The 21,460-nt window shown below is 41.1% G+C and overlaps 1 protein-coding gene across 2 annotated transcripts in view; it reads right to left on the reverse strand.

Moving 5' to 3' along the window:
- Positions 1-1,497: 1,497 nt before the first annotated feature.
- klhl13 (kelch-like family member 13) overlaps positions 1,498-21,460 on the reverse strand; it is a 50,066-nt gene continuing 30,103 nt past the window's right edge. The window contains exons 3-7 of one of the 2 annotated variants that reach the window (XM_049592328.1): positions 20,630-20,762; positions 18,654-18,850; positions 16,255-17,050; positions 10,817-10,930; positions 1,498-2,549 (exon numbers count right to left, since the gene is read on the reverse strand). In XM_049592328.1, the coding sequence (XP_049448285.1) occupies positions 2,062-2,549; positions 10,817-10,930; positions 16,255-17,050; positions 18,654-18,850; positions 20,630-20,762 (1,728 nt within the window). In that variant the 3' untranslated portion in view covers positions 1,498-2,061. The remainder of the gene's footprint in view (positions 2,550-10,816; positions 10,931-16,254; positions 17,051-18,653; positions 18,851-20,629; positions 20,763-21,460) is intronic. The other variant, XM_049592329.1, reaches the window with a different exon arrangement.

The raw sequence follows: 21,460 nt of genomic DNA on the forward strand, positions 1-21,460 counted from the left end.
ATTACCTTTTCTCAACTTTAGATAAAGCTTTTAGTCTATTCATCTCACCTCAGCCATTTTTTTGTCGCAGCGAAATGTATCTGGTAGACGGAAAAAGCAATTTATTATGTTATTCTAGTAGGCTACCGAAAGTTTAATAAGTATTTGTAATATTAATCATTTATATAATAAAAAAAATAATACTCACTCCACTGCACTGTGTGATGATATTGCCACACAAAAATATCGCAATCCTATGCCAGAACAATTTTTCCTTTCCGATAGCAATTTTTGAACTTGCGAATGGGCTGATTCTGGGTACAGATCCAATACCATTGCATTACAAAGTTATAAAAAATAAAGTTTGAGGGGAGGACAAAAATGTATCTATTATGAATCCTCTTGGGGTTGCGATTAAATGCATGACAGTTGAATCCTGAACCTCCAACGTACAACATCCGAATTGAGAAATAAATACTATTGTTGTATTGCAAAGCTCAGGGTAAACCTTTTGTAGAACATGAACAATACATACAGAGAATGAACAGTGATTGCCAACAGGTGGCCCACGGGTCACATCCGGCCCACCAGAGCTTTCTATCCAGCCCAAGGAATATTAATTAATTCTGAAAAATGTGAGGAGGGTAACAAACATGTTACAGTATTTATGATATCCAGTACTTTTTCCTTCTTACATTGAAGCAAACCACAAAACAATTGAGATGAAAACATGTTGTTAGGACTGATTTACCAACCCCAAATATGTGAATATGTGTGTTTGACCTGTGAGAGACGTTAATACTTCCATCCATCACCTTATTATTAGCAGCAGTGATGCAATACGTTTGGTAAACTTACTAGAAAAATATCAATTGTCCAACAGAGACAAAGCAGCTTCTTAATAACTTAAGAAAACACTGCCTGCAGTGGTTAAACTTCCACCTTCTCTCCCTCCTCTCTGTCACTCTCCTTTTCTCTCACACACACAGGCTTTACAGAACTTTTATTATCTAATCTGGCATGTTGCTAACGGCTAACGTTACCAGAAATCAATTTTTCTTTGCCGCACTAAAACAGTAGTTGCCAGTGGCACTTGCTGTGTAGGCTACTGTTTTAGAGTGGGGAAGAAGAAGTGATTTCCTGGACCACTGCTGTTTTATCCAGGTGTCATCTACATTAATTATCAGAGAAACTACATGGTATCAGATTGGTACATAGACGTGTGTACTCGCCGATATCCAATCCAGCATCCAGCAGTAAGGAGGCATTTCAGATACTGGTATCAGAATTAAAAAATATAAGAACAATAAAATATAACAACAAGATCACATTCTATTATTTGAGAAGGGTCGACATGCACAAAGTCTGACACGAATTACACAGTTGTATGCATGATGAAGATGTTTTGTCCGGTCCCTACATTCAAACAACTTCCGCTTTTGAATTGTGGCCTGAGTCTGCTGCTGTCAGCAAAGACGACAACATTTTAAATACTTTCAAAATCATGTTTATTAAATTTAGAAAACACCATTTTGTTAACAGTTTCATAGCAATAGCAGGAAAGAACTGAAACTGTAAGAGAGCAACGTAGACGGGGCCTGGGCCAACCCCTGAGTTAAAAACCGGCTGTGTTTTTGGAGCTCATCAGTCCCTACGCTTCTGCTTTCTGGAGTCACCTGCATCTAACCTGGCATAGACTAGAAGAGAGAGTCAGTGCGGTAGTCAACATCTCAAGGTAGAACGCCTAAAGAAAACGAGACATAAGAAAACTTTGTAGACATCAGGTAGAAAAGTTGATTTGCAAAGTCACTTTTCAAGTCAAGGTTTTTCCTGCCAAAATATACCGAGTATGCAACATTAACATGTAATTAGGTTGCCAAACCATATCGGTACGTAGGTGTAATCACTTAGGGAGGGGATTCTGCACAGCTTTGGGGGAGGTGGACTCGGGGATACTTAGGGATGCAGTACAGATGTAGTCCGAAGAGGAAGTGCAAACAATGTCTATAAGGAGTGTTTGTTGAGGGGGTTGAGTGGGCGAGGGGACACGGGGGTATGAGCCGGGCTCCCCCCCTTTACTCATCAAGGTGCTGAGAGGGGCGACTCTCTGGAGGGGGAGCCCGAGATATCCTCAGGGGGAAAAACTGTGAGTGTGCAGGCTCTGATCCCGCCCAGCGACTCGGGTAAGTCAAACACTTTGTGCCATTCGTCCTTCTCGGGGTCGTACTTCTGTACTATTTCCACCATGCAGCGATTGTTCCACGAGTAGCCGCCCACCACATAGATCTTATTCTCAAACACCGCCACACCCACGTCGCTCTGGCCTCGCAACATGGCTGCGATAGGAGTCCACAAGTCGAGGGCGGGGGAGTAGTATTCGCAGCTCAGCACGTCGTCGTAGTCGCTGGTGCCCCGGAAGTGATTGCCCCCGATTACGTAGAGGCGGTCGCCCACCGTGCACATGCAGTGGAGGCCGCGCACCGTCGTCATGGGTGCTTTCTGAGTCCATTTGTCTGCATCTGGGTCAAAGCACATCAGCTCCTTCTGAAAAGTGTCATGAGTGATTCCCCCTGCAGCGAGAAGGAAAAAAGAGCACAAATTAGCCTCCACACTGATCATTTGGGGGAGTAAAAACAGCTTTGTAGACCTGTCAATCTGACCTATCTGTGACTCATTCACCCATGTCAACCTACATTTATTTATGTAGGCCAAGTGGAGCACCAGCCACAACACCGGAACATTACGAAGAACAAGAACCAGGACAAAGTCTGCACATTTTTAGCTCTCACCTTTCCTCGATCCCTATTTCTCAAACCTTGACGCAAACTCAACAACCAATACACCAGGTAAAATGTAATTGAACAAACAGGAGTGACATCAGTGTTCTTTTCTGCACTGTGAAATAATGCCGATGACGAGCGCTCGGTACAAAGAGGAACACTATTACAAAACGTTCATGCGCATACACACAAACAGACTGTAGACGGCGGGACACAAAAAAAGCCGAGGGAAAGTGGGGAGGAAAAAAACAAAAAAACAAAAAAACAGGACATGTCTACAGGGAAGGCTTAAAATAAAGAGGAACACAATCCCAGCATGCATTTGGGTGGAAGCCAGCCCACCCCTCCCCCCCTTAGGCAGAGTGACTAGGAGCAAATGCGGAGAAGATTTGCAGAGCATGCCGAATAGAGGCAGAATCCCTCTTTTGCTGCTGCCCAGTGATCGTGTGCTCGGTTTATTGTTGGGGCCTAAGCTGTCTATTCAGCTGCCATGACTCAGATCTGTGATGCTGCACCTCCTTAACTGATCAAACTCAAAGATAGCCTGACTATCCATTTTCTTTATCCAAGTAGTCCACGGGGCGAGTCTGCTATTAAAATCCTGACAAGGGAACAGTGCTGGAGCCGACGTAAGGTCCTCATAATTCCTCTCGAGAGGCCTTGCTGCTATTCTGATTCAGTTCAAGGGCTTTGGCCTTTCCCTGATACAGTAATGTCTGATCAGTATCCCGGTATCCTAATGTCTAATCAGTGCCATTAGTGAGACACTAAAGCGTTTGCCCTTCCATGGACAGCGCAGGACAGACTGGGTTACTGTTTGTATTGTCTGCTACACGGGCCATTTAAAAACATGACCCCGTTCAGCCACGTAGATATAACTGTAGAGTCCCCTCGTAAAACCAGTGACCTGCTTGGTTGGTTGAATCAGTGCCGGCACAAGCGGGACCCAAAGAGAAGACAGAGAATAGACACAGAGGTGAAGCAGGAAAAGGGGCCTCAGCATATTCCAAAAATACCCTATAATGATGAAGAGTGTCCAGACGCATGAATTACAACCACTGTGCTTGTTTCTGTAAAAACAAATGAGCGGTTAAATCCCTTACGGATGCACACAGCTAGAGACGAGCTATAGTGGGAACTGCTTCATTTCTCTGTAGGACGGCAGGGAACATATGGATCGACATTAACATACAGTGAGCTCTGAGTGCATTATGAATGCAAGTGAAGTCACTTGGCTTCCTCTTTTCACTTGTCAGATCAAGCTAAAAAATGCAGTGCTTTTCTGTTACAGTCCCCATTCAGGTTTTATTTCTCCACAGCCAAATCTCGCCACCTTTTACACCTCATTTCCACTTACGAATGTGTTTGGTGTCCGTAGAGCCGTAATATATAGAGAATGATGCCTCTAGTGTCCAACGCAAGGAGGTGCATTTACCAACTACCTGTAGCCAAGGGAGAGCGGCTATTTTTGTCTGATTTTCGCCATCCAGCAGTTTGGAATAAACGCTTGGAACATTACCGGGACAGAAACAGGACCGATACTGCATGGTAACAAATAAATGAATATGTTGGCCTGCCAAGGATGCGGCATGTTTTGTGAAATATTTAATTAAAAAGACGTATGAATGGCTGAACAAGTCATACTGACAATCTGTATGACTCGTAATGTATAACCATATTTCAACAGAATACTGAATAAAACAGCCCATTAGCTTAGCTAGCACACTGTCATACAGCCTCTCCGAAATCCACCACATAAGTTCGATTTTTTAACGTACTGGAGGCAAATTCTGGACCACAATATTACGGAGGGGAGGAATTTTGAAGGCACATCGGATATCACAAAGATTCCCGTATGACTGGACATCCGGATGCCTCGTCTCCGTACACATACGTAAGTGGAAACGAGGTGTTGAAGGCTGGATTATGAGATTTCACAATCAAATTTCAGCCGTGTCTAAAATCACTCCATTGCTCCCTTTATAACACACAGTCATTACTCTCTATAGTGAGCAGCAAATTGAAGCTTCAGACACTTCAATCATCGCCATTTTGGGTCATTATTGAAAAAGGTTGAGTCACACAACAGTAATTTTCACCTCTGTAAAATCACATAAAACAGTGAGCATGCCACGGACAGAATTTGGACACTCGAATAAAATGGCACAGCAGACAACATAAGGTGTGATTTCCGACACAGTCTTAATCAAACCTCACATTATTTGCAGGAGCTGCCATTATGTCACAATGTTTCAAAAACGATCAGGTGGCGAGAACACTTGCAGACCGCTGCCCTCTTCCGCATAAAGTAATCTAATTAAGAAGCACTGTTATGAAGCCATTTCAACTAAAAAAATCTAACAACGGCCATAACAAACCAGCTCTCTTTCAAATACATTAAAATGCCTAATGAGCGTCTGAGACGGCCCTCACTCAGGTTGTACATCATCCCGTGCACTAATGGAATTCTCTGCAAATCATTTGTATCTTTAAACCTAAAGTTAACAATCTCTAGCCTTGCAGCAAAAAAAAAACCCCAAAAAAACCCCCAAAAAACCAAAACATTTTTATATGAAACTTAGTCACAGTCTGGAGAGAAAAAAATCAGAGCCAAAAAAACAACAACAACAATAACTCAAGAGTGTTCATCTTGTCCACAAAGACAACCTGCTAATGACCACAGGAATGCTCACAAACAAGTCACATCATCAACTACTGCTTGTGTCTTCTGCACCAAAGTTCTGACAAGAGTTCCTCATGATACATGATGACTATGACAAGTTAGAAAACAAAATAAAACTTCTTTCTCAGCTGAAGTGCAATTTTTAAATGTTAGTACTAGAGCTAGAGAAACAAATCAGCCAAACTAAGTGTTCATATTAGCATATTGTAGATATATGTGAGTATATATATTTGCTGGTAATTAACAAGAAGTGGCAGTAAAATGCCAGAGAAACAGTGTCATGGTTGCTGTCCACCAGGCAAGTTAATATTTCAAAAGGCGAACAGCCCCACTCAGTATGCATCTTGGTCACGATAATAATAATCAAAAATACACACAAGGGTAGGGCTGCTTGATTACAGCAAAAATCATAATCACAATTATTTTAGTGCACCGTAAAATTTCAATTAGGCCTGGGCTATTAATTGGTTAAATCACTAAACTCAACAGGCCTATATAAGGGACAGGCCTTTAAATCCTTTTACACAGAACTGTTGCTCAGCAAAGATGGGAAATATGATCAAATTTGTTTATTTGAAACAGTCTGAATATTAATTGTATAAAAATCAGGCTTTGAATAACAATAATTATGTGTTATGTTGTGAGACCTGTTTTACAGCACCCGAGGATACTGGCACCTGGCATACCAAGAAAACACTTTATTTTGTTTGAACAATATTCATAACTTGGATTAATTTTTATATGAAAAACACTTACGATTCTTTTGGTTGGTGGACCCTTACAAACTTAAGGAATACAAATAACTTAGCGGGTAATCGAAGAATGGACACATATATTCTGACTTTATACGGAAAATTGGGCACCTCGGATCAACTCGCCAATCCGGCTCTGTGTGTGTCTAAAAGCTCGCAGCTTGCCGGCAAAACGGCCCAACATTCGCGGAAAATCTGGCAGTGTAAAAGGGGCTAGTGACTTTGGAAACAATGCCCATTTATTCAACTTAGGAAAAAAATGTAATTTTAATAGTGGATTATCTTGAACTTTGAATATAATTTGACTGAAAAACAGGCTTGAGGTGAACTAAACGTGCACAGCCTGGCTGAAAGTGAGGGATTTGGGCTTGGCAGTCACTAGAAATAGTACTGGATTAATTGCCCAGTCCTACATAAGGGACTCCCAAAAATCAATATGAGTATCAGCCTCAAAAATCCTGTAGTCATGCTATAATGACTGCAAATCAGTTTAAAAGTAATTTAAAATAATCACAAATAGTAACAACAACTCTAGACTATGAGACTCTGCTGTCATACACTCAAGTCAAAATTACTCAGCGAGTCAAGTGTCCTTGCTAGATGAGTCCACATGAGTCAGTAAATAACTAAAAATGGTCTGAACTGTGAGACCACCGGACCTTCACACAGACCTTAATCTCTCAGGTAAGACGGTGAACCGGAGGCTGTGTGGCTCTGTGCTGGTTCAGTACTCATGTCTGAACTCTGCCACACCACTTGAGCGGTGATGGTCTGTGGGTTGAGTGCTTTTGTCAGGTTCATCCAGCTGACAGAATACCTTCAGACAGCGCAGCAGCACAGCCGGAGAATGTGACCTGATCTGCTGTGACAGACGGACACAGAACTGCACTTCAGTATGGGTCACCTTGCACAGCAAGACTGTAACCCCCGAGACTGTGGGCGCTACAGCGGGGCCTCAGCGCAACAAAATTCCTCTAATGGGCAACGCTCTGTACCTAAAAGCACTTCAGTCTATTACAGTTTTCATATGAGCCATTATGCATGTGTCTAACCCACAGCTGTACTCGCAGAACTGCTTTACCAGCTTTGTGCTGTAACACGCAAATGTTGATTCCCCCCCGCGTGTAGTATTAGCTGCTGCAGGTACAAAGCATGACATTGTGTCTGTGAAATTTTCCAGGCTATTGGCCCACCATTGAGTGCATCGCTGAAACATGAAACCAACACAAAAGGAATCCATTAGAATATCAAAACGAGTGTGCAATAAATACTATGTACTACAGAGTACAGCCCGGGGCAAAAAGATTAAAAAACAGCTGGCTACCAGCGGATTAGCTCGGTCCGTGACCATTATGTTACTCATCATTTCACTTTATTTATTTTAAAAAGTGAAAATGTGCCTTTCATCTCCGCTCTACGCACAGTAACATTACACTTGCCAAATCCTGTGGCCCCAAATATGCCACAGTTCTTTTGCTTCCCAATTGAGACACTAACTAATTAAAAATGTTATTAAAGTTTTGCTTTTTGTTTATATAAACAATGATAGCAATCATATATGACATTAGTTATTAGTTTCTGGACTGTTACCAGTTAGTTATTATTAAAATCAAATTAAAAAAGGGGCTGCATGCACTGTTAAGTTCCTCACATGCGTGCACACAGTGACAAATCATGCAGCACATTAATAACAAAACAAAAAACAATCAACTGACAAATTGTTCATAAGATAAACACAAAGAACATACAAATACATGTTATTGTATATCAGCTGTGGGATTTACTATGTGGAGCTAAAACATAAAGATAAGTGGAGCTAATATTGTAGGTAATGTGTATTCAACTACATAATAAAGTCAAAGATTTGGAAAAATAATGAGATCTGTGGATTATGAAATTAAATTCGCTGGTTGTGTGCACAGTAATCAAAATCAGGGAGTGTGTCTAATAAAACAGTGTGCATGCTGGTCAGCACCTTACACTGTAAATAAGCTTAATACCACTGCTAACGAGGTTTTCAATATTTTATTTTTATTTGCCAGCACCTCGAGTACAGCGTGTCAGGACTAGTGCAAAGAAGATGTCGATGTTGTTCATGTGTCTGTATGTTAACTCAGCGGGGATACGTCCATGAACTGTTTGAAGAGGTGGTTACTTGTAGTTGATTCACCACTTAAACAGCTGGGGGAAGGCTGCACAAAGCATCTTCAGTATGGCACTTAAGTTTTAGTTTTTCCTTAGCTGAGAAAATTACTTAAGGGTGTTGCACAGAATCTCTTAAAAGGTTTCCTTACTCAAGGACAGACACTAAGTCTTTTACTGCACTGAAAGCGATTTTACAGCAGTGAAATTCTACTGTTTCCACGGAGACCATTTTTTTGCTTGCACTTGCGCTTGTGATAGCCTACCTGTTATTGCTGTTACATTAAATTCATTTTGATTTAAGGTTAAGCATGCATCTGAACAATTTAGTTTGTTTAATAATCATTAGAGTTTTTCAATTATAACAAACATTACAAATCTTATTAATATCAAGTGAAAAGATGAGTAAATAAAAGCTCAGTAAGTAGAACAGAGGTGAATATAGCCTGCGATGTTACAGTTATACAATTTGGAAAGTTAGACCACTTGCCTGAGATCTGTTGGCAGGATTTCTGAATGGCGTCATTAGCCACGAACGACACGAACAACCACTGTTCCCATGAAGAATGACTTATGCTCCACCCCTTAAACTGAGAGGATGCTCTCATCCAGTATTCGAGCATCATGGGTAGCCTACTGCCAGGCCATTGTGCTACGATGTTGGTTATTTCATTTTCTCGACTGCAAACTAACTTGACATTGATTAAGTGTGGAATGATCCTCATGTTGTGTGTGCGCTTGTTTCCTGATGTGGGTCCCGTCTATCACCCCGCACACTTTTAGGGAGCCATGGCAACATCAAATAAGTGCGCCGCTATCTCATCCTTCTCACGCTAGGACAGATACTTTGCTATGGTGTTGGCAGACGGGTGAGGGTGTTCGAAACACGGTGAATCACGTGTCACATCCTGGACTTCGCCAATAACTGATTGGAAAGATCCAGCTGCATAAAACTGCAGAGCGATTATTAATTGTAATGGAACTGGGATTTATGGTGCAAATTCAATTGCTCACCATGAAGGGTGTCCATCAGATTCTCCCATTTGTGGAACACTGTTCTCAGGATGCCTTCATTTTCCTATTTTTTTCACCATAAACTCAGCCATGTTGCTGTTAAGATGCAGACTAAGGTCTTCTGTGAAACGGTTTAACAAACTTCAAGTAATTCCTTAAGTATAAGTCCAAGATACGGAGAAAAACTTAAGGAAACCTTAAGGAGAACACTTAGGGATGTTTTGGGGCGATCGATTTTGGATTTAAAGGAAAATCTTGAAGTAAAGTGCTTTATGCAACCGGCCCCTGATGTTTATTCCTTTGGTGGTGTGTTCACAGATTTTCACTTTATCGAGCTCCACTGGTTACATGTCTGTAATTGAACTGGGATTTGTACAAAATAAGTGGTGAACCTATACACTGCAATGTGTGTTTAGAGATAACTTGGTCATGTTGCTGTTTTATTTTATATTCAGGGTATGGATGACTCTCTGCTTCCTTGTTTTTCTTCTCTACCTCTGTTTTGCACAAGAAAAAAATAGAAAACAAATGTACACAGCTGGAACCCTCCAGTAATGTTTATGAACATTGTTTACTCTCATGTGTTGTAGAACGCTGACAGTACCCACGGCCAGGAGGGATTAACACAGGCTCTTCTGTGTTACACCTCCTACACAGGCTTCAGTCCTCTACTTTGCTTCATCCTTCCCAATTTCCCTCCCGCCCCTCCCATCCCCTTCCTTTGTAGCACCGCTCTGGATTAGTCACACTGAGAAACTAGGGCTCATCTCCATAATGCAGGATTTGTTTTCAATCCTACGAAGTGAACGAGCATCGAGGTGACACCTAAGGAGCGATCTCAGTGTCCACCCTCTGACCTACGCATTGAACCCTTGCACACTTAAACTAACTTCACCTGCGTGCTCGGCACAGATGAGTCGAGTGTGTGAGGAAGGATTTGTAAAAGTGTGCAAGTGTGAAAGACATTTTTTTAATAAGAAGTTGAAAAAGGCACAAATGTGTAGCATTAGCATACTGCTCCAAATCTTATTACAGACTGACAACTTAAACCCTCGAATGTACTGTATGTACTACTTGTCAAAAATCTGAATACCAAATTCATGTTCAATCCATTTTTGTAATACTGAATTGTGTTTAACTTGTGTGACCCCCTCTTGCCCCTGCAGCCCTATTATGCATGTGTCAATCACAAATTGAATCTTAAATCTCTTGATGACTCGTAGCAATGCTTGATTTGGAGGGAAGGTATCAGACGAGGAAACCACTGATTAGATTTTATGGCCTCGCGTGTCATGAGATGTAATCAGCTGTTTGCTTCTTGGGGAAGAAAAAAAAATCTAATTGGAAATCACAATGCACGGAAACTCATTCTAATTATGACTTGAAGACATGAGATCTATTTTCACCACACACTCACACAACATTAGCCTCTTTATTTTGGGCTGATTGCAGATTAACTTACTTACCTGAAATATACATATAACCTCCATACACCGTCCCAGCGTGGCCATAATGTGGTTCATTCATTTTGGCAACATATGTCCATTCATTTGTCCTTGGGTTGTAGCACTCCACAGTAGCTTGAAGAAAAAGACGGAAGAACGTATTAGTAGAAAGTAGGTCAAGACACAACTAAGGAGGACAAACAGCAGCAAATGAGGCCTTGGAGGTTCTCAGCGTGGGAGCTAAAACACGGATTTAAATACACAGTACACATCCCTTCAACCCCACCAGCACTGAATGCACTGACTGCACAGGAAATGGGGAGAGTGTAAGATCCTTTATCTTGTGGCCCCCGGGGATGGTTTTTACAAAATCTGTGAGAAACAGGAATAGGGACGCTGGGATTCAGGAGTGATGCTTATAGGTGAATGACCCCTTAACAAGAAGCCAGGGTCCATCAACTTGTAGGTCTGTTGTGGGGTTGGAAAAGCGTTATGACTGCATCAAAGGATCTTCAAATCAAGGATGTTAGCTCCTATGTGCTGTTATAACTTAAAATTACACCAAGAGCATGTGTGGTAGGAGTGGGACAACATGAAGGTCATGATTATCCCAGCCAAAATAATTGTGATTCACAATATTATCCCAATAATAATCTTAAAACGCTTTAAAAGGCTGTGAAGAAATAAATATTTTTATCACTGGACTGCACTTGTATAGTGCTTTTCTAGTCTTCCGACCACTCAAAGTGCTTTTACACTACACGTTACATTCACTCTGGTGGCCGAGTCTACCAAACAAGGTGCCACCTGCTACTCATTCACTTTCACTTGCACTCACACACCGATGGAACAGCCATCGGGAGCAATTTGGGGTTCAGTATCTTGCCCAAGGACACTTCAATCCGATTTGTGGACGACCTGCTCTACCTCTGAGTCACAGCCCAGAGACAAGACGTGGAACAACACAGTGTGTAAATAATTGGGTATTTTACCATACTAATGGGCTATCTGAACATTTGCTTTAAATTTTAAACAGCTAACGATAATGTCATCATGTCAGGTTAAAGGGCAAGGGTCGGGGTCAGCACATGGGGCATTAATCTTGGGAAGAGATTTGCCTAATCAGGCAGGAACTAATCAAAAGCATGGATAGGCTGAACAGGCTGAAAGAGACCAGGAAATCGCCAGGACAGTTGTTTCGGAGCTGCATTTTGATCCATAAAATATACTGAAGGCGAGAAACTTCCATTGCAGGGGGCACTGCCATCAAGCTAAAGATGGAAACAAATGTAAAGTGAGTGGCTTCAGCGAAGAGACAACTGGACATCCGACACCATTCAAAATGAAATATTAGAAATTTGGCACATGCGCTCCAAAGAGAAATTGTTCCTGAGGTGAGGAAATGCACAATATCAGTACATCTGAGAAGACTTCCTTTAGCTCCTGTAAGGCTGTGCACATATAGAGTGATTAACGCACATTTATACTGTGCAGCACCCCTTAGCAAAAATGTGTTCCCACGCGCATGAATGCAGATAGGACACACATCTTATTATTTTTAGGTGACATCCCTTTTAGTGGAGAAAAGCAATCTTAAAGAGCCAGGCTTTTTAACTATTTGAGACGACATCATGTCCTTTGATATGAAATATAAAGATGATTGATAAAGATCTTTTGTGTTTTTTGGAGTTGGTGCATATATGTCACGTTTGTAGTTGATGAATGAGTTAACATATCACCTTGGGTTTTTCCTTCACCTTCTCAAAATGGTCCCACACTTTGGATTTCCTGCCCGACATGTTCGCAGGTACCAGCCATGTAAATTAACGTGACTCCTGTGTGACTGCTAAGCATGGCCTCTGAAATTCCCACACAGTCCAGTCATATAGGTTTTGATTTATTTTGACAAGGTGCAGCTCCTAATAGAGTTTAACTATTTCTTTTTCTCTTGCGACTATGCAACCAATGAAATCTTGCCGACTAATGACCTTTCTGGTCGACCAACGCTTGGTTAACAATTAGGGGACAGCCCTAGTGCTTATGCAGCCTGTATGCATGCTCTCTTATATTGCTGGTTGCCCAATGCCTATCAGTCTCTTTGGGTGCTGCTGGACACAATATTCTCAATAATTCCGATAAGGGAAATTCACAATGATCAACTTATTGTTAGTGTCTTATAACATAACCCGTGATAAAATTGTATATTGTCCCATTCCTAGTGCGCACCGTTCACTCTTTGCATCAAAACGCCATCTGTAGACACAAGGAGGAGCACAAGTGTACATTTCACTAGAGCATCATGGGCAGTAGATAACTTATCTTCTTATCTTTCCGGCTCAGGGAAGTCTCATCTGCATATCACAGGATAAAGAGTTACTGTATTTTAAACAGGGCTGGATATATTGTAAAAAAAAAATATATCTTGTTTTCACAGAGTGCAGCTAAAAGAAGAAGTAGTTGGTGAATTGATAAACGAAGACAGTAAGCGATCTCAGTTGAACACCGAGAATAAAAAAAACACTTTTTACAGGCTTTGGTCAAATCAATGGTTAAATCAATGACTTGGAAGAAAGATTAAAAAAACATTCATACTGGTTCCAAAATACAGCAGCGAGCTCAGGACCACAAAGCAGTGTGAGCCAGCTGGGGAAATCTCAGCGGGGAAAATGAGTGAATACCTTTCTCTGCTTGCTCAACAACTATCATCAAAGTGACCTTGAGAGCAGTGCACAAAATCTTGCAGCCGCTCAGTGGAAGTAGAACAGACATATTAGGAGACAATACTTGTACTGAGCACGGTTGAATTACATGAATGCAGAGCAGGTCGGTCTGAGAAGGGAATGCATCAATATTAAAAATCTTTCAAATAAACAAATGATGAATTGACCTGTGTATAAACTCTGACTGCTGCTGAATTGCCTGAAGAGACCACAGCTTGTTATCTGAGGTAATTTCATTGATGGGTACACTAATTTAAATTGAAAAATAGCTACTTTACTCTACTATCAGGTTTTTCTATGATCAGCTGAAAAGGTCACTCTCCTAATGACCATAAATCTCTCCCTGCAGGCTGTTCACCAAGACTCAATGTAGCACTACAAGGGTCAACTTGGTCGCTGGTGATATTTGGTTTTAATCACAATGTAAAATACTTCTGTTACATAGAGCAGTGCTTCCCAACATGTGAGGCCAAGACCCTGTAATGGGATGGAACATTGCTGTAATTGATTTGTGCTGTGCTTGACAATCATTATTGACAATTATTGAATAACTGTCAATGATCATGGGACACTTGAGGAAAATATTTTACTCCTTGATGGTGTGACTGAGGTAAACAATTTTGTAATTGGTATTTTAAATATCTATAAACAGTCTGACAAACAAACCTATATTGAAATACGTACCAGCTACCCCACCGCCATATTTAAAGATGACATAGTGACATCTTAAAAATGAGACCCTAATGCTTTTCAATCACATCAGTTTGTTCCAAAATGTAATTGTCGTCATCTTAAAAGATGGCGTCTGCACACAGCAAAGCCTAATTGGAAATGGAGTCTGACTATGTAACAAAAAAACAAAGCTAAATGTACCCGTCAAGATTGGAAGCTTCCTCCTGTAAATATCCATCATGACTGTTTTAAGCTTTTCTTTTTAGGGAATTTGAGGTATAACAATAAAACCACGCCTGTATGACCTACTCCAAGTAAACAAATATAATGCAGGGGCTGGGCACATCCAGAAAAACATCAAGGCTAAACCACACGCAGTGAAAGGGCAGTGGAACGTAAAGCAGAAAGAGGCAGTTGTGTAGACAGGCAGTGAACCGGGGCCGTGTTCTTTGGTCTAATTATAACCCAGAAGAGAAGACGGCTCACACAGTGGCCTCTCCCTCTCTCCGCTGCAGTTACTGAGCTGAATTTAAGTATTGGGTGGCACCTCTCTGTGGTCCACAGTTACGGGTGCAGAGATTCCAGATTGGTTACTCAGCAACCAAACTACAATGAGCAGATATAAATATATCACTTCATTGAAGCGCTTGTCCCAGAGGGGTGAACTGTGAGTCCAAATGTCACAAAGTGATGTTTAAAGTATGAAAAGCATCAGATTACTGACTAAAGATGATCTGATACGACTCCTTTATAATCACTGACAACTTTTCACTTAATCCTCTCTGCCTGTACGGTTCATGACCCAGCTTCAGCTGTGTCTCAGGACCGAAAATTCAGTGTTATCTGATACAGCGCTGTGACTTAAATCATTAAAAAAAAATGTTGAGACAATATCAGTGAACATTCAACTCAGTAGAAATTCTAGAGGGTGTATATTATTAGGTGAAAAAATATCAAAACCTACAATTAGTGCTGTACCAAAAGGCTTTTTTTGTCTTACATCTGAAGCTTCTATTGAGGTTCCTAAGTAACGCTTAAATTCAACAACCTCATCACCCTTAAAAAAAAAAAAAAAAAAAAAGGATAAATTAAAAATTCAAATTTAAAAAATCCTCCAAAAACAAACAAAAACCCCCCAACAATTTGAATAAAGCAATTAACTGGATTTAATTTGTCTTTTTTGTATTATATTAACTTTCTTTAATTACTATAACTCATCAGTTGTCAGCGTAAATACATGTAGGCAGCTAGGCAGCGGGCTAACCCAATGCGGGCATTTCATAATGATTCAATAACAATTAAATAATAATCCCACCTTTAGGCTTACAGCAACATTATGCTACAACAGAAATGATAATGTGTGTTTGTTGCACAAGAATCTGTGTATGTACCCAGACTGTGTGCAGGTGTACAAGTGGCAGATAAAATTATCTTACCTTATTATGTTTGTGTCACAAGTCGGTAACAATCCTACAGAGCTACCAATGGAATCTAATTCTCTTTATTTCTCTTTAATCTTTATCTGCAACTGTGCAGAAATACTGTGAAAGAAAAAAGTTGTGCAGCTTTTGAATGTTGTATTTAGAATTCCAATGTCAACATTGTGAATGAAGCTTTGAACTCTTCAGTACAGCCCTGATAATAATATAAATATAATATAATGAGACCCAAAACAACACCTCAACAACATACAACCTCAAAAATAATGAAACTTCTCTGACACAGTGAGAACTGAACCTGAACGCTAAACTCCACAAAGGCTTCTGTATGTGTTGAAATGCTTCAGTCATGGATTAAATTAGATTGTTAAGGTGTTCATGACAATGTGCACATCCTCTAAATTATATTAAATTACACAGAGATTATGCACGCTACATGTTGAAACAGCAAATGATGTGTAGGCACAACACTTGATTACCAGCGTCAGTATGCTTGCAGCCTTATTACGACTGCACAGTCTTTCTCCTACTGCTCCTTGATATTTAAGTGTATAATCTCATACAATATTAATTAAAGCCGTCTGTTGTTGCTTAAAAGGAAAACAAACAAGCAGGGAAATAAACTCACCGAGCTCCCCGGCAGCATTCCTTCCACCGACAGCGTAGAGGTGTCCCTTGAGTGCACTGAGGTGGAAGAAGGTTCGTTTCTCATTAAGGCATGCCACCTGCATCCACTTGTTGTAGCGAGGGTCGTACCGGAACACGGTGTCCACTGCTGTCTTGCCTTTGGTGTCGTAGTTGCTTTGGCCACCCACCACGTACAGAAAGTTTCCGATGACTGCAATGCCGTGTTGGTAGCGGGGTGCATCCATGGGTGCCAGCGCCTTCCACTCATGAGCTTTCTCATCAAAAAGACGCAGCTCCTTACTTACAACTAGCTGCTGGCGCAGAACGCCACCCAGGGTGACCAGGTGGGCACTGTCCGAGCGGATGGCTGTCCGTTCTGACTGCATAACTGGCTGCATGTAGGGCATCATTTGGTAGTTGCTAGCCTCCAGGAGAAGGTTGACACAGGTGTTGTCCGTGCGCATAAAGTCCACTGTCTGCACGTGATTGATGAGTTCCTGTGGGTTCATGAGGGGAAAGCGGATGTTCTTCATGAGCTTTGGGGCATAGTCCATACGGCCGTCTTCGTAGCGTAACCAGCGGCAAGCGGCCTTGAACAGGTCCAACTCAGTGCAGTGTTTCAAGCTGTTGCTGGACAGTACAAAAGCTAACCGTTCAAATGGCAGCTTGACAAACTCTCCCGTGCCCAGCAGCGAGGGGAAGTTCTTCAGGATGAAGTTGTTGACATATTTGTCCACCTCTGTGAGGTTATACGTGTTGGCGATGCGCCCCACCTCCACACAGTTGTCAAGAGAAACCTGCAGGGGAGGAGAAATCGAAATTCTGGAGAGCTGTCCTTTTCACATAAGCACTGCAACCCTGAACTTATCTAGACATCATTCGGAGGAGCTATATGTGAGAAGGCAACTGGACATTGAACAGACATTTCTTCTTCTATGATTCTAATACAAACTCTGTGTAATGTGCAACTGAGCCCATGTGTAAAAACTGCAGGTGACTGTCCGGAGGATTCACAGCAAGCAAGTGGGGCTGTTCATGACATTTCTATCATGCCAGTGGTGTGAAACTGGAAGAAATGTCTGAACAGACATTTGTACAATTTTACAACAAGAGACTAATAAAAATGTCTAACTGGAGAGATAAGATTTGGGAACTTGTGTCGGTAACAGCCAAAGCCGTTATCGTCAGACTACTTCAAGAAACAGCAAGAGAGCTGCAGCGTACTTTTTGCATCATGTCTTACCTCCTGCACGCTCTACCCAGGTGCCATTTCTTGCTTAAACCAAACCAAGTTTTGAAGTACTGCCAGTTGTGAGCGGTCTGACACGGACGATCTTCAGTTGTGTGCTACATGTGTGTGAGGTAAACCAGCCCTGATTATGTGGACATTGTCAAAAGTTAAGATGACAACAAATCTTAGAAGATGAGTGACTCAATCTTCCCAACTTGTATAGATAAACTCATTTCCTTGGACAGAACGCCTTCTAGTTAAAAAAAAAATATCAATGATTTAGCATTGAGGGATGTTGCAATCAAAGCCAAATAAACATACTGTCTGCAGCTATAAGGCAAAACATAAGTAGCACACAAGGGTTTGCTTTTTGGTCTGTTTTCTGTCACTGTGAACTTAATACCCTTTAGTTTTTGGACTGCTGTCAAGACAAAAAGCAATTTTACCATGTCAACATGGCCTCTAAGTATCATTTGGAAAAAAAAATTCCACATGAATTGCTTGTAGTTACATTTTAGCAATGCATTCAAAAGTAAAAACAAGCTCAAACCTTCAGAACACATCAAAGTTCACACACATTGATATGGGTAATCCTGCCCATTTTATGTGCTGTTTCTATATCAAAATGAAATGTTAATACACACTGACAGCTGCTATCTTCTATTAGAGCATCTTTAACATTTTATCTGGTGCCTTCCTAGCAAAGCAGAATGGTCAAGTTGGCTGAATACAAACGCTTTTAACCTTTTTCAGAATTTCAGGTGCTTCTTCTGGGTTTTATGTAGCAAGCTTTGTGAGACAGACCCTGAACTAGAGGGTTACTAGTCATCAGCATGTTACTAGTCATCATAATTTGTCCACCCTAACCATAGCTCTCCTCTTCTTTATTGCCTTCATTATTTCTTGACTGACAATTTCTACTTCTTCTTCTAATCCATCTTGAAATATGCTTTTGTGTGTGTGCTTGCCTCCTCTAATCCAATACCACTCCATGATTTAAAGCCACAATATTTAGGGAAATAAACCGCAGCTTTCATTTGAAATTATTTTTAAAATCATAATATCCAGTTATTTCAGCCAATGGCCCTAAACAGCTGGCCAGCACTAGAGGATAGCTTTGTGTTGTGCAATAGCGTGCAGCTGTGCGGCTCGTGCTTCTGCCTCCTTACCCCAGATATAAGAAAGACCTTGCAGAAGTCCAGCACAGGAAGGATTTGTAAGAAGCTGGCTGCCTCGAGTGTGTCTTGCAGATTCTCCATGTTAAGTGACAACTTGGCCGTGTAGATAAAGTCAATGATCTTCTTCAGGCCTATTCGGTTAACTCCGTGAAGCTTGATGCACATTAAATCCTGTTCTTTCATTCCACCTGCATCAGGAGAGAGTAGGGGATCAGAAGAAGGAGACACTAGCACGTGGTTCAACCCATGCATAATCTCATTTGTCTGACAGCTCTGTCGGCAGCCATGTTTATTAGAATTTTTAAAGAACTTAAAGAATAAAGCATATTTAACTGAACAAATTCAATTAAGCTGAAAATAAACAATGCATTATTTCATTTAGATGCATACACCATTGTGCGTAAACGGCAATGAAATGTTTTCAGTGTCAAAGGACTTATCTTCAGAGAAAGGATTGAAGGTCTTAAGGAGAATCCCATTGCTCAGCATCTGTGCTCACACAGCTTCCTTATCACTAATGAGCTATCCCACACTCTAAGTACAGTTTCCCCTTACTCCTGGCAAGCTCTTCTTCTATTCTCACTGCAGAGGCTTCTTCATTTTTATCATATACTTTAATTGACAAATCTCTAAACATACTTACACTGTTGTCTGTGACACCCAAAGTAACTCCGCTGACTGTTCCAAAATTAAAATTCTCTTTCAGTGCTCATTAATGCAAATGACAGGAGTGCTTAATTACTAATCAAAGATTGAGTCATGAAAAATAAACACCAATAGGCTACAGGTTAACACAAGGTCCAATCAAAGTGTCACTTTTACTAACACACATCAGTGTTACCAGGTTTCTTTGGATTTAAAGGGACAGTTCACCCCAAAATCAAAGTTATAAATGTTTCTTCTTACCTGTAGAGTTATTTATCAGTGTGGATTGTTTTGGCGTGAGTTGCCAAGTGTTGGAGATATCAGCCGTAGAGATGTCTGTCTTCTCTTGAATATTATGGAACTAAATGGCACTCGGCAGCAACTCAACAGCGATGTCTCATTCCAGACATCATGACCTGGTTACTCAAGATAGTCCACAGACCTTGTTGTGAGCAGTTTCATGTAGGAGCTATTTTCCTCTAGCAAACTACACCCATTGACCAAGTCACCGTGCAGAGTTGCACGAACGACACATGCATCTACTGCTAGCTCACATAGCACCACTAAAATTGCTATTGTTACAGCTCAGCTGAGGAGGACGGCGAGAAGGCAGACATCTCTATGGTCGATATCTCCAACACTCAACAACTCACACCTAAACAATCTAGATTTATAAATAGCACTACAGGTAAGAGGAAAAATACACATTTTTTTATTTTGGGATAAACTGTACCTTTAATTTAAAAAAGACACACAAAATCTAACATGTTATGTTTTCAGTTTAATTTCCTTTTTGCAATGAAAAATATCTAGAAAAAAGTACCTTATTTTTTTGATAATGCAGATCTGCTATTCCTGAAAATACCGTTCACACAATGCATGTATTTAAATGTACTCAAGGCCCTTCTACCTCTCATACAGTGTGCCGAGGAGATCAAACGGGCTAATAAGTCGCATTTACCATCATTACAAGTAGAAATGACCATGAACATGAATGCATAACAATGAGCAGGTTGGTTTTATAACATGGGAGCGGTTATGAAAATACACACATTACTAGAGGGATGTGTGCACAAGGTCAATTTGAATAATTTCTCAGAATACAAAATGACAGCGACTGTGTTAAAGCGTGGAAACGTTCATGAATAAAAAATGCTTCATGGGAGAATACAGTGCAGGAGGGAGGAAGATACAAAGCAATCAAGTTCATGCATCAAAGCAGGGAGCGCATCCTACACAAATCAGCATAGCAGGTACCAGTAAAATGGCCTAACCCGTTGCTGAGCAGATGCTCTGGTCAGTGCGAGGCTTTGTAGACCCACCTGTGAACATGGCTTTGAAATAGTCGGAGGAGGAGGCCATCATGGCGCGGTGTACAGGGAAAGCTTCATCACCGTCCCCAGCCACTAGTGTGACGTCACATAGTAAACCTTCTATCCTCAGCTGGTCAAATCCCTGAGGAGAGAGGGGAGTAAGGTGAGGGATGCACGAGAGGGATGAGTGTTGGTGAGTCAAGCTTAGAGGACCTGAACTATGAAGTGGTTGTTTTCCTTAGAACTGGACCGCAGCCTGTCAGATGTGAGCTCATGGGCCCGAAATGGTATGTGACCACTCGTGCCGTCAGACTGATTGTGGCCTGCTTGTTTTCTTGCACGTAACTGGTAGAGAATTATATGTTTGGAGCTACAGCTACAGTATATTATCCCCTTGAAGGCATACAGTAGCAACACAGCGGGGACTTGTAAAGCACAAAGGCATTAGCTGCAGTACATTGGACTTTGGCTACACAGATTAATTCACTACTTTTTTGAGTCTCTTCAGGGAAAGTGTTGATATTTAAAACTAATCCCATCCTTATCCTTTAATCAATGAGGTTATTAGTGACTTGAATGGCTGCACTGTTCATTTACATGATGCAGTCAACTGCAGTGAGTCTTCGGAGAGTCATAGTTTGTGTCCGCTGTTTAATCGCTTAGCTGCTGCGCACCTGAGGCCATCTACACATACAGCATGAGGCTGTTATTTTCTCAAACATACTCAATTATCTAAGCATCCTAATTTGTTTCACTACCACATCTTATGCTTTTGGCAGTAAAACAGGAAAATATCCATCCCATTTTTTGCCACAGCTATGAGCCAGTCAGAACAGGTAG

Source organism: Epinephelus fuscoguttatus, linkage group LG12 (assembly GCF_011397635.1).
Source record: "Epinephelus fuscoguttatus linkage group LG12, E.fuscoguttatus.final_Chr_v1".
Taxonomy (NCBI): Eukaryota; Metazoa; Chordata; class Actinopteri; order Perciformes; family Serranidae; genus Epinephelus; species Epinephelus fuscoguttatus.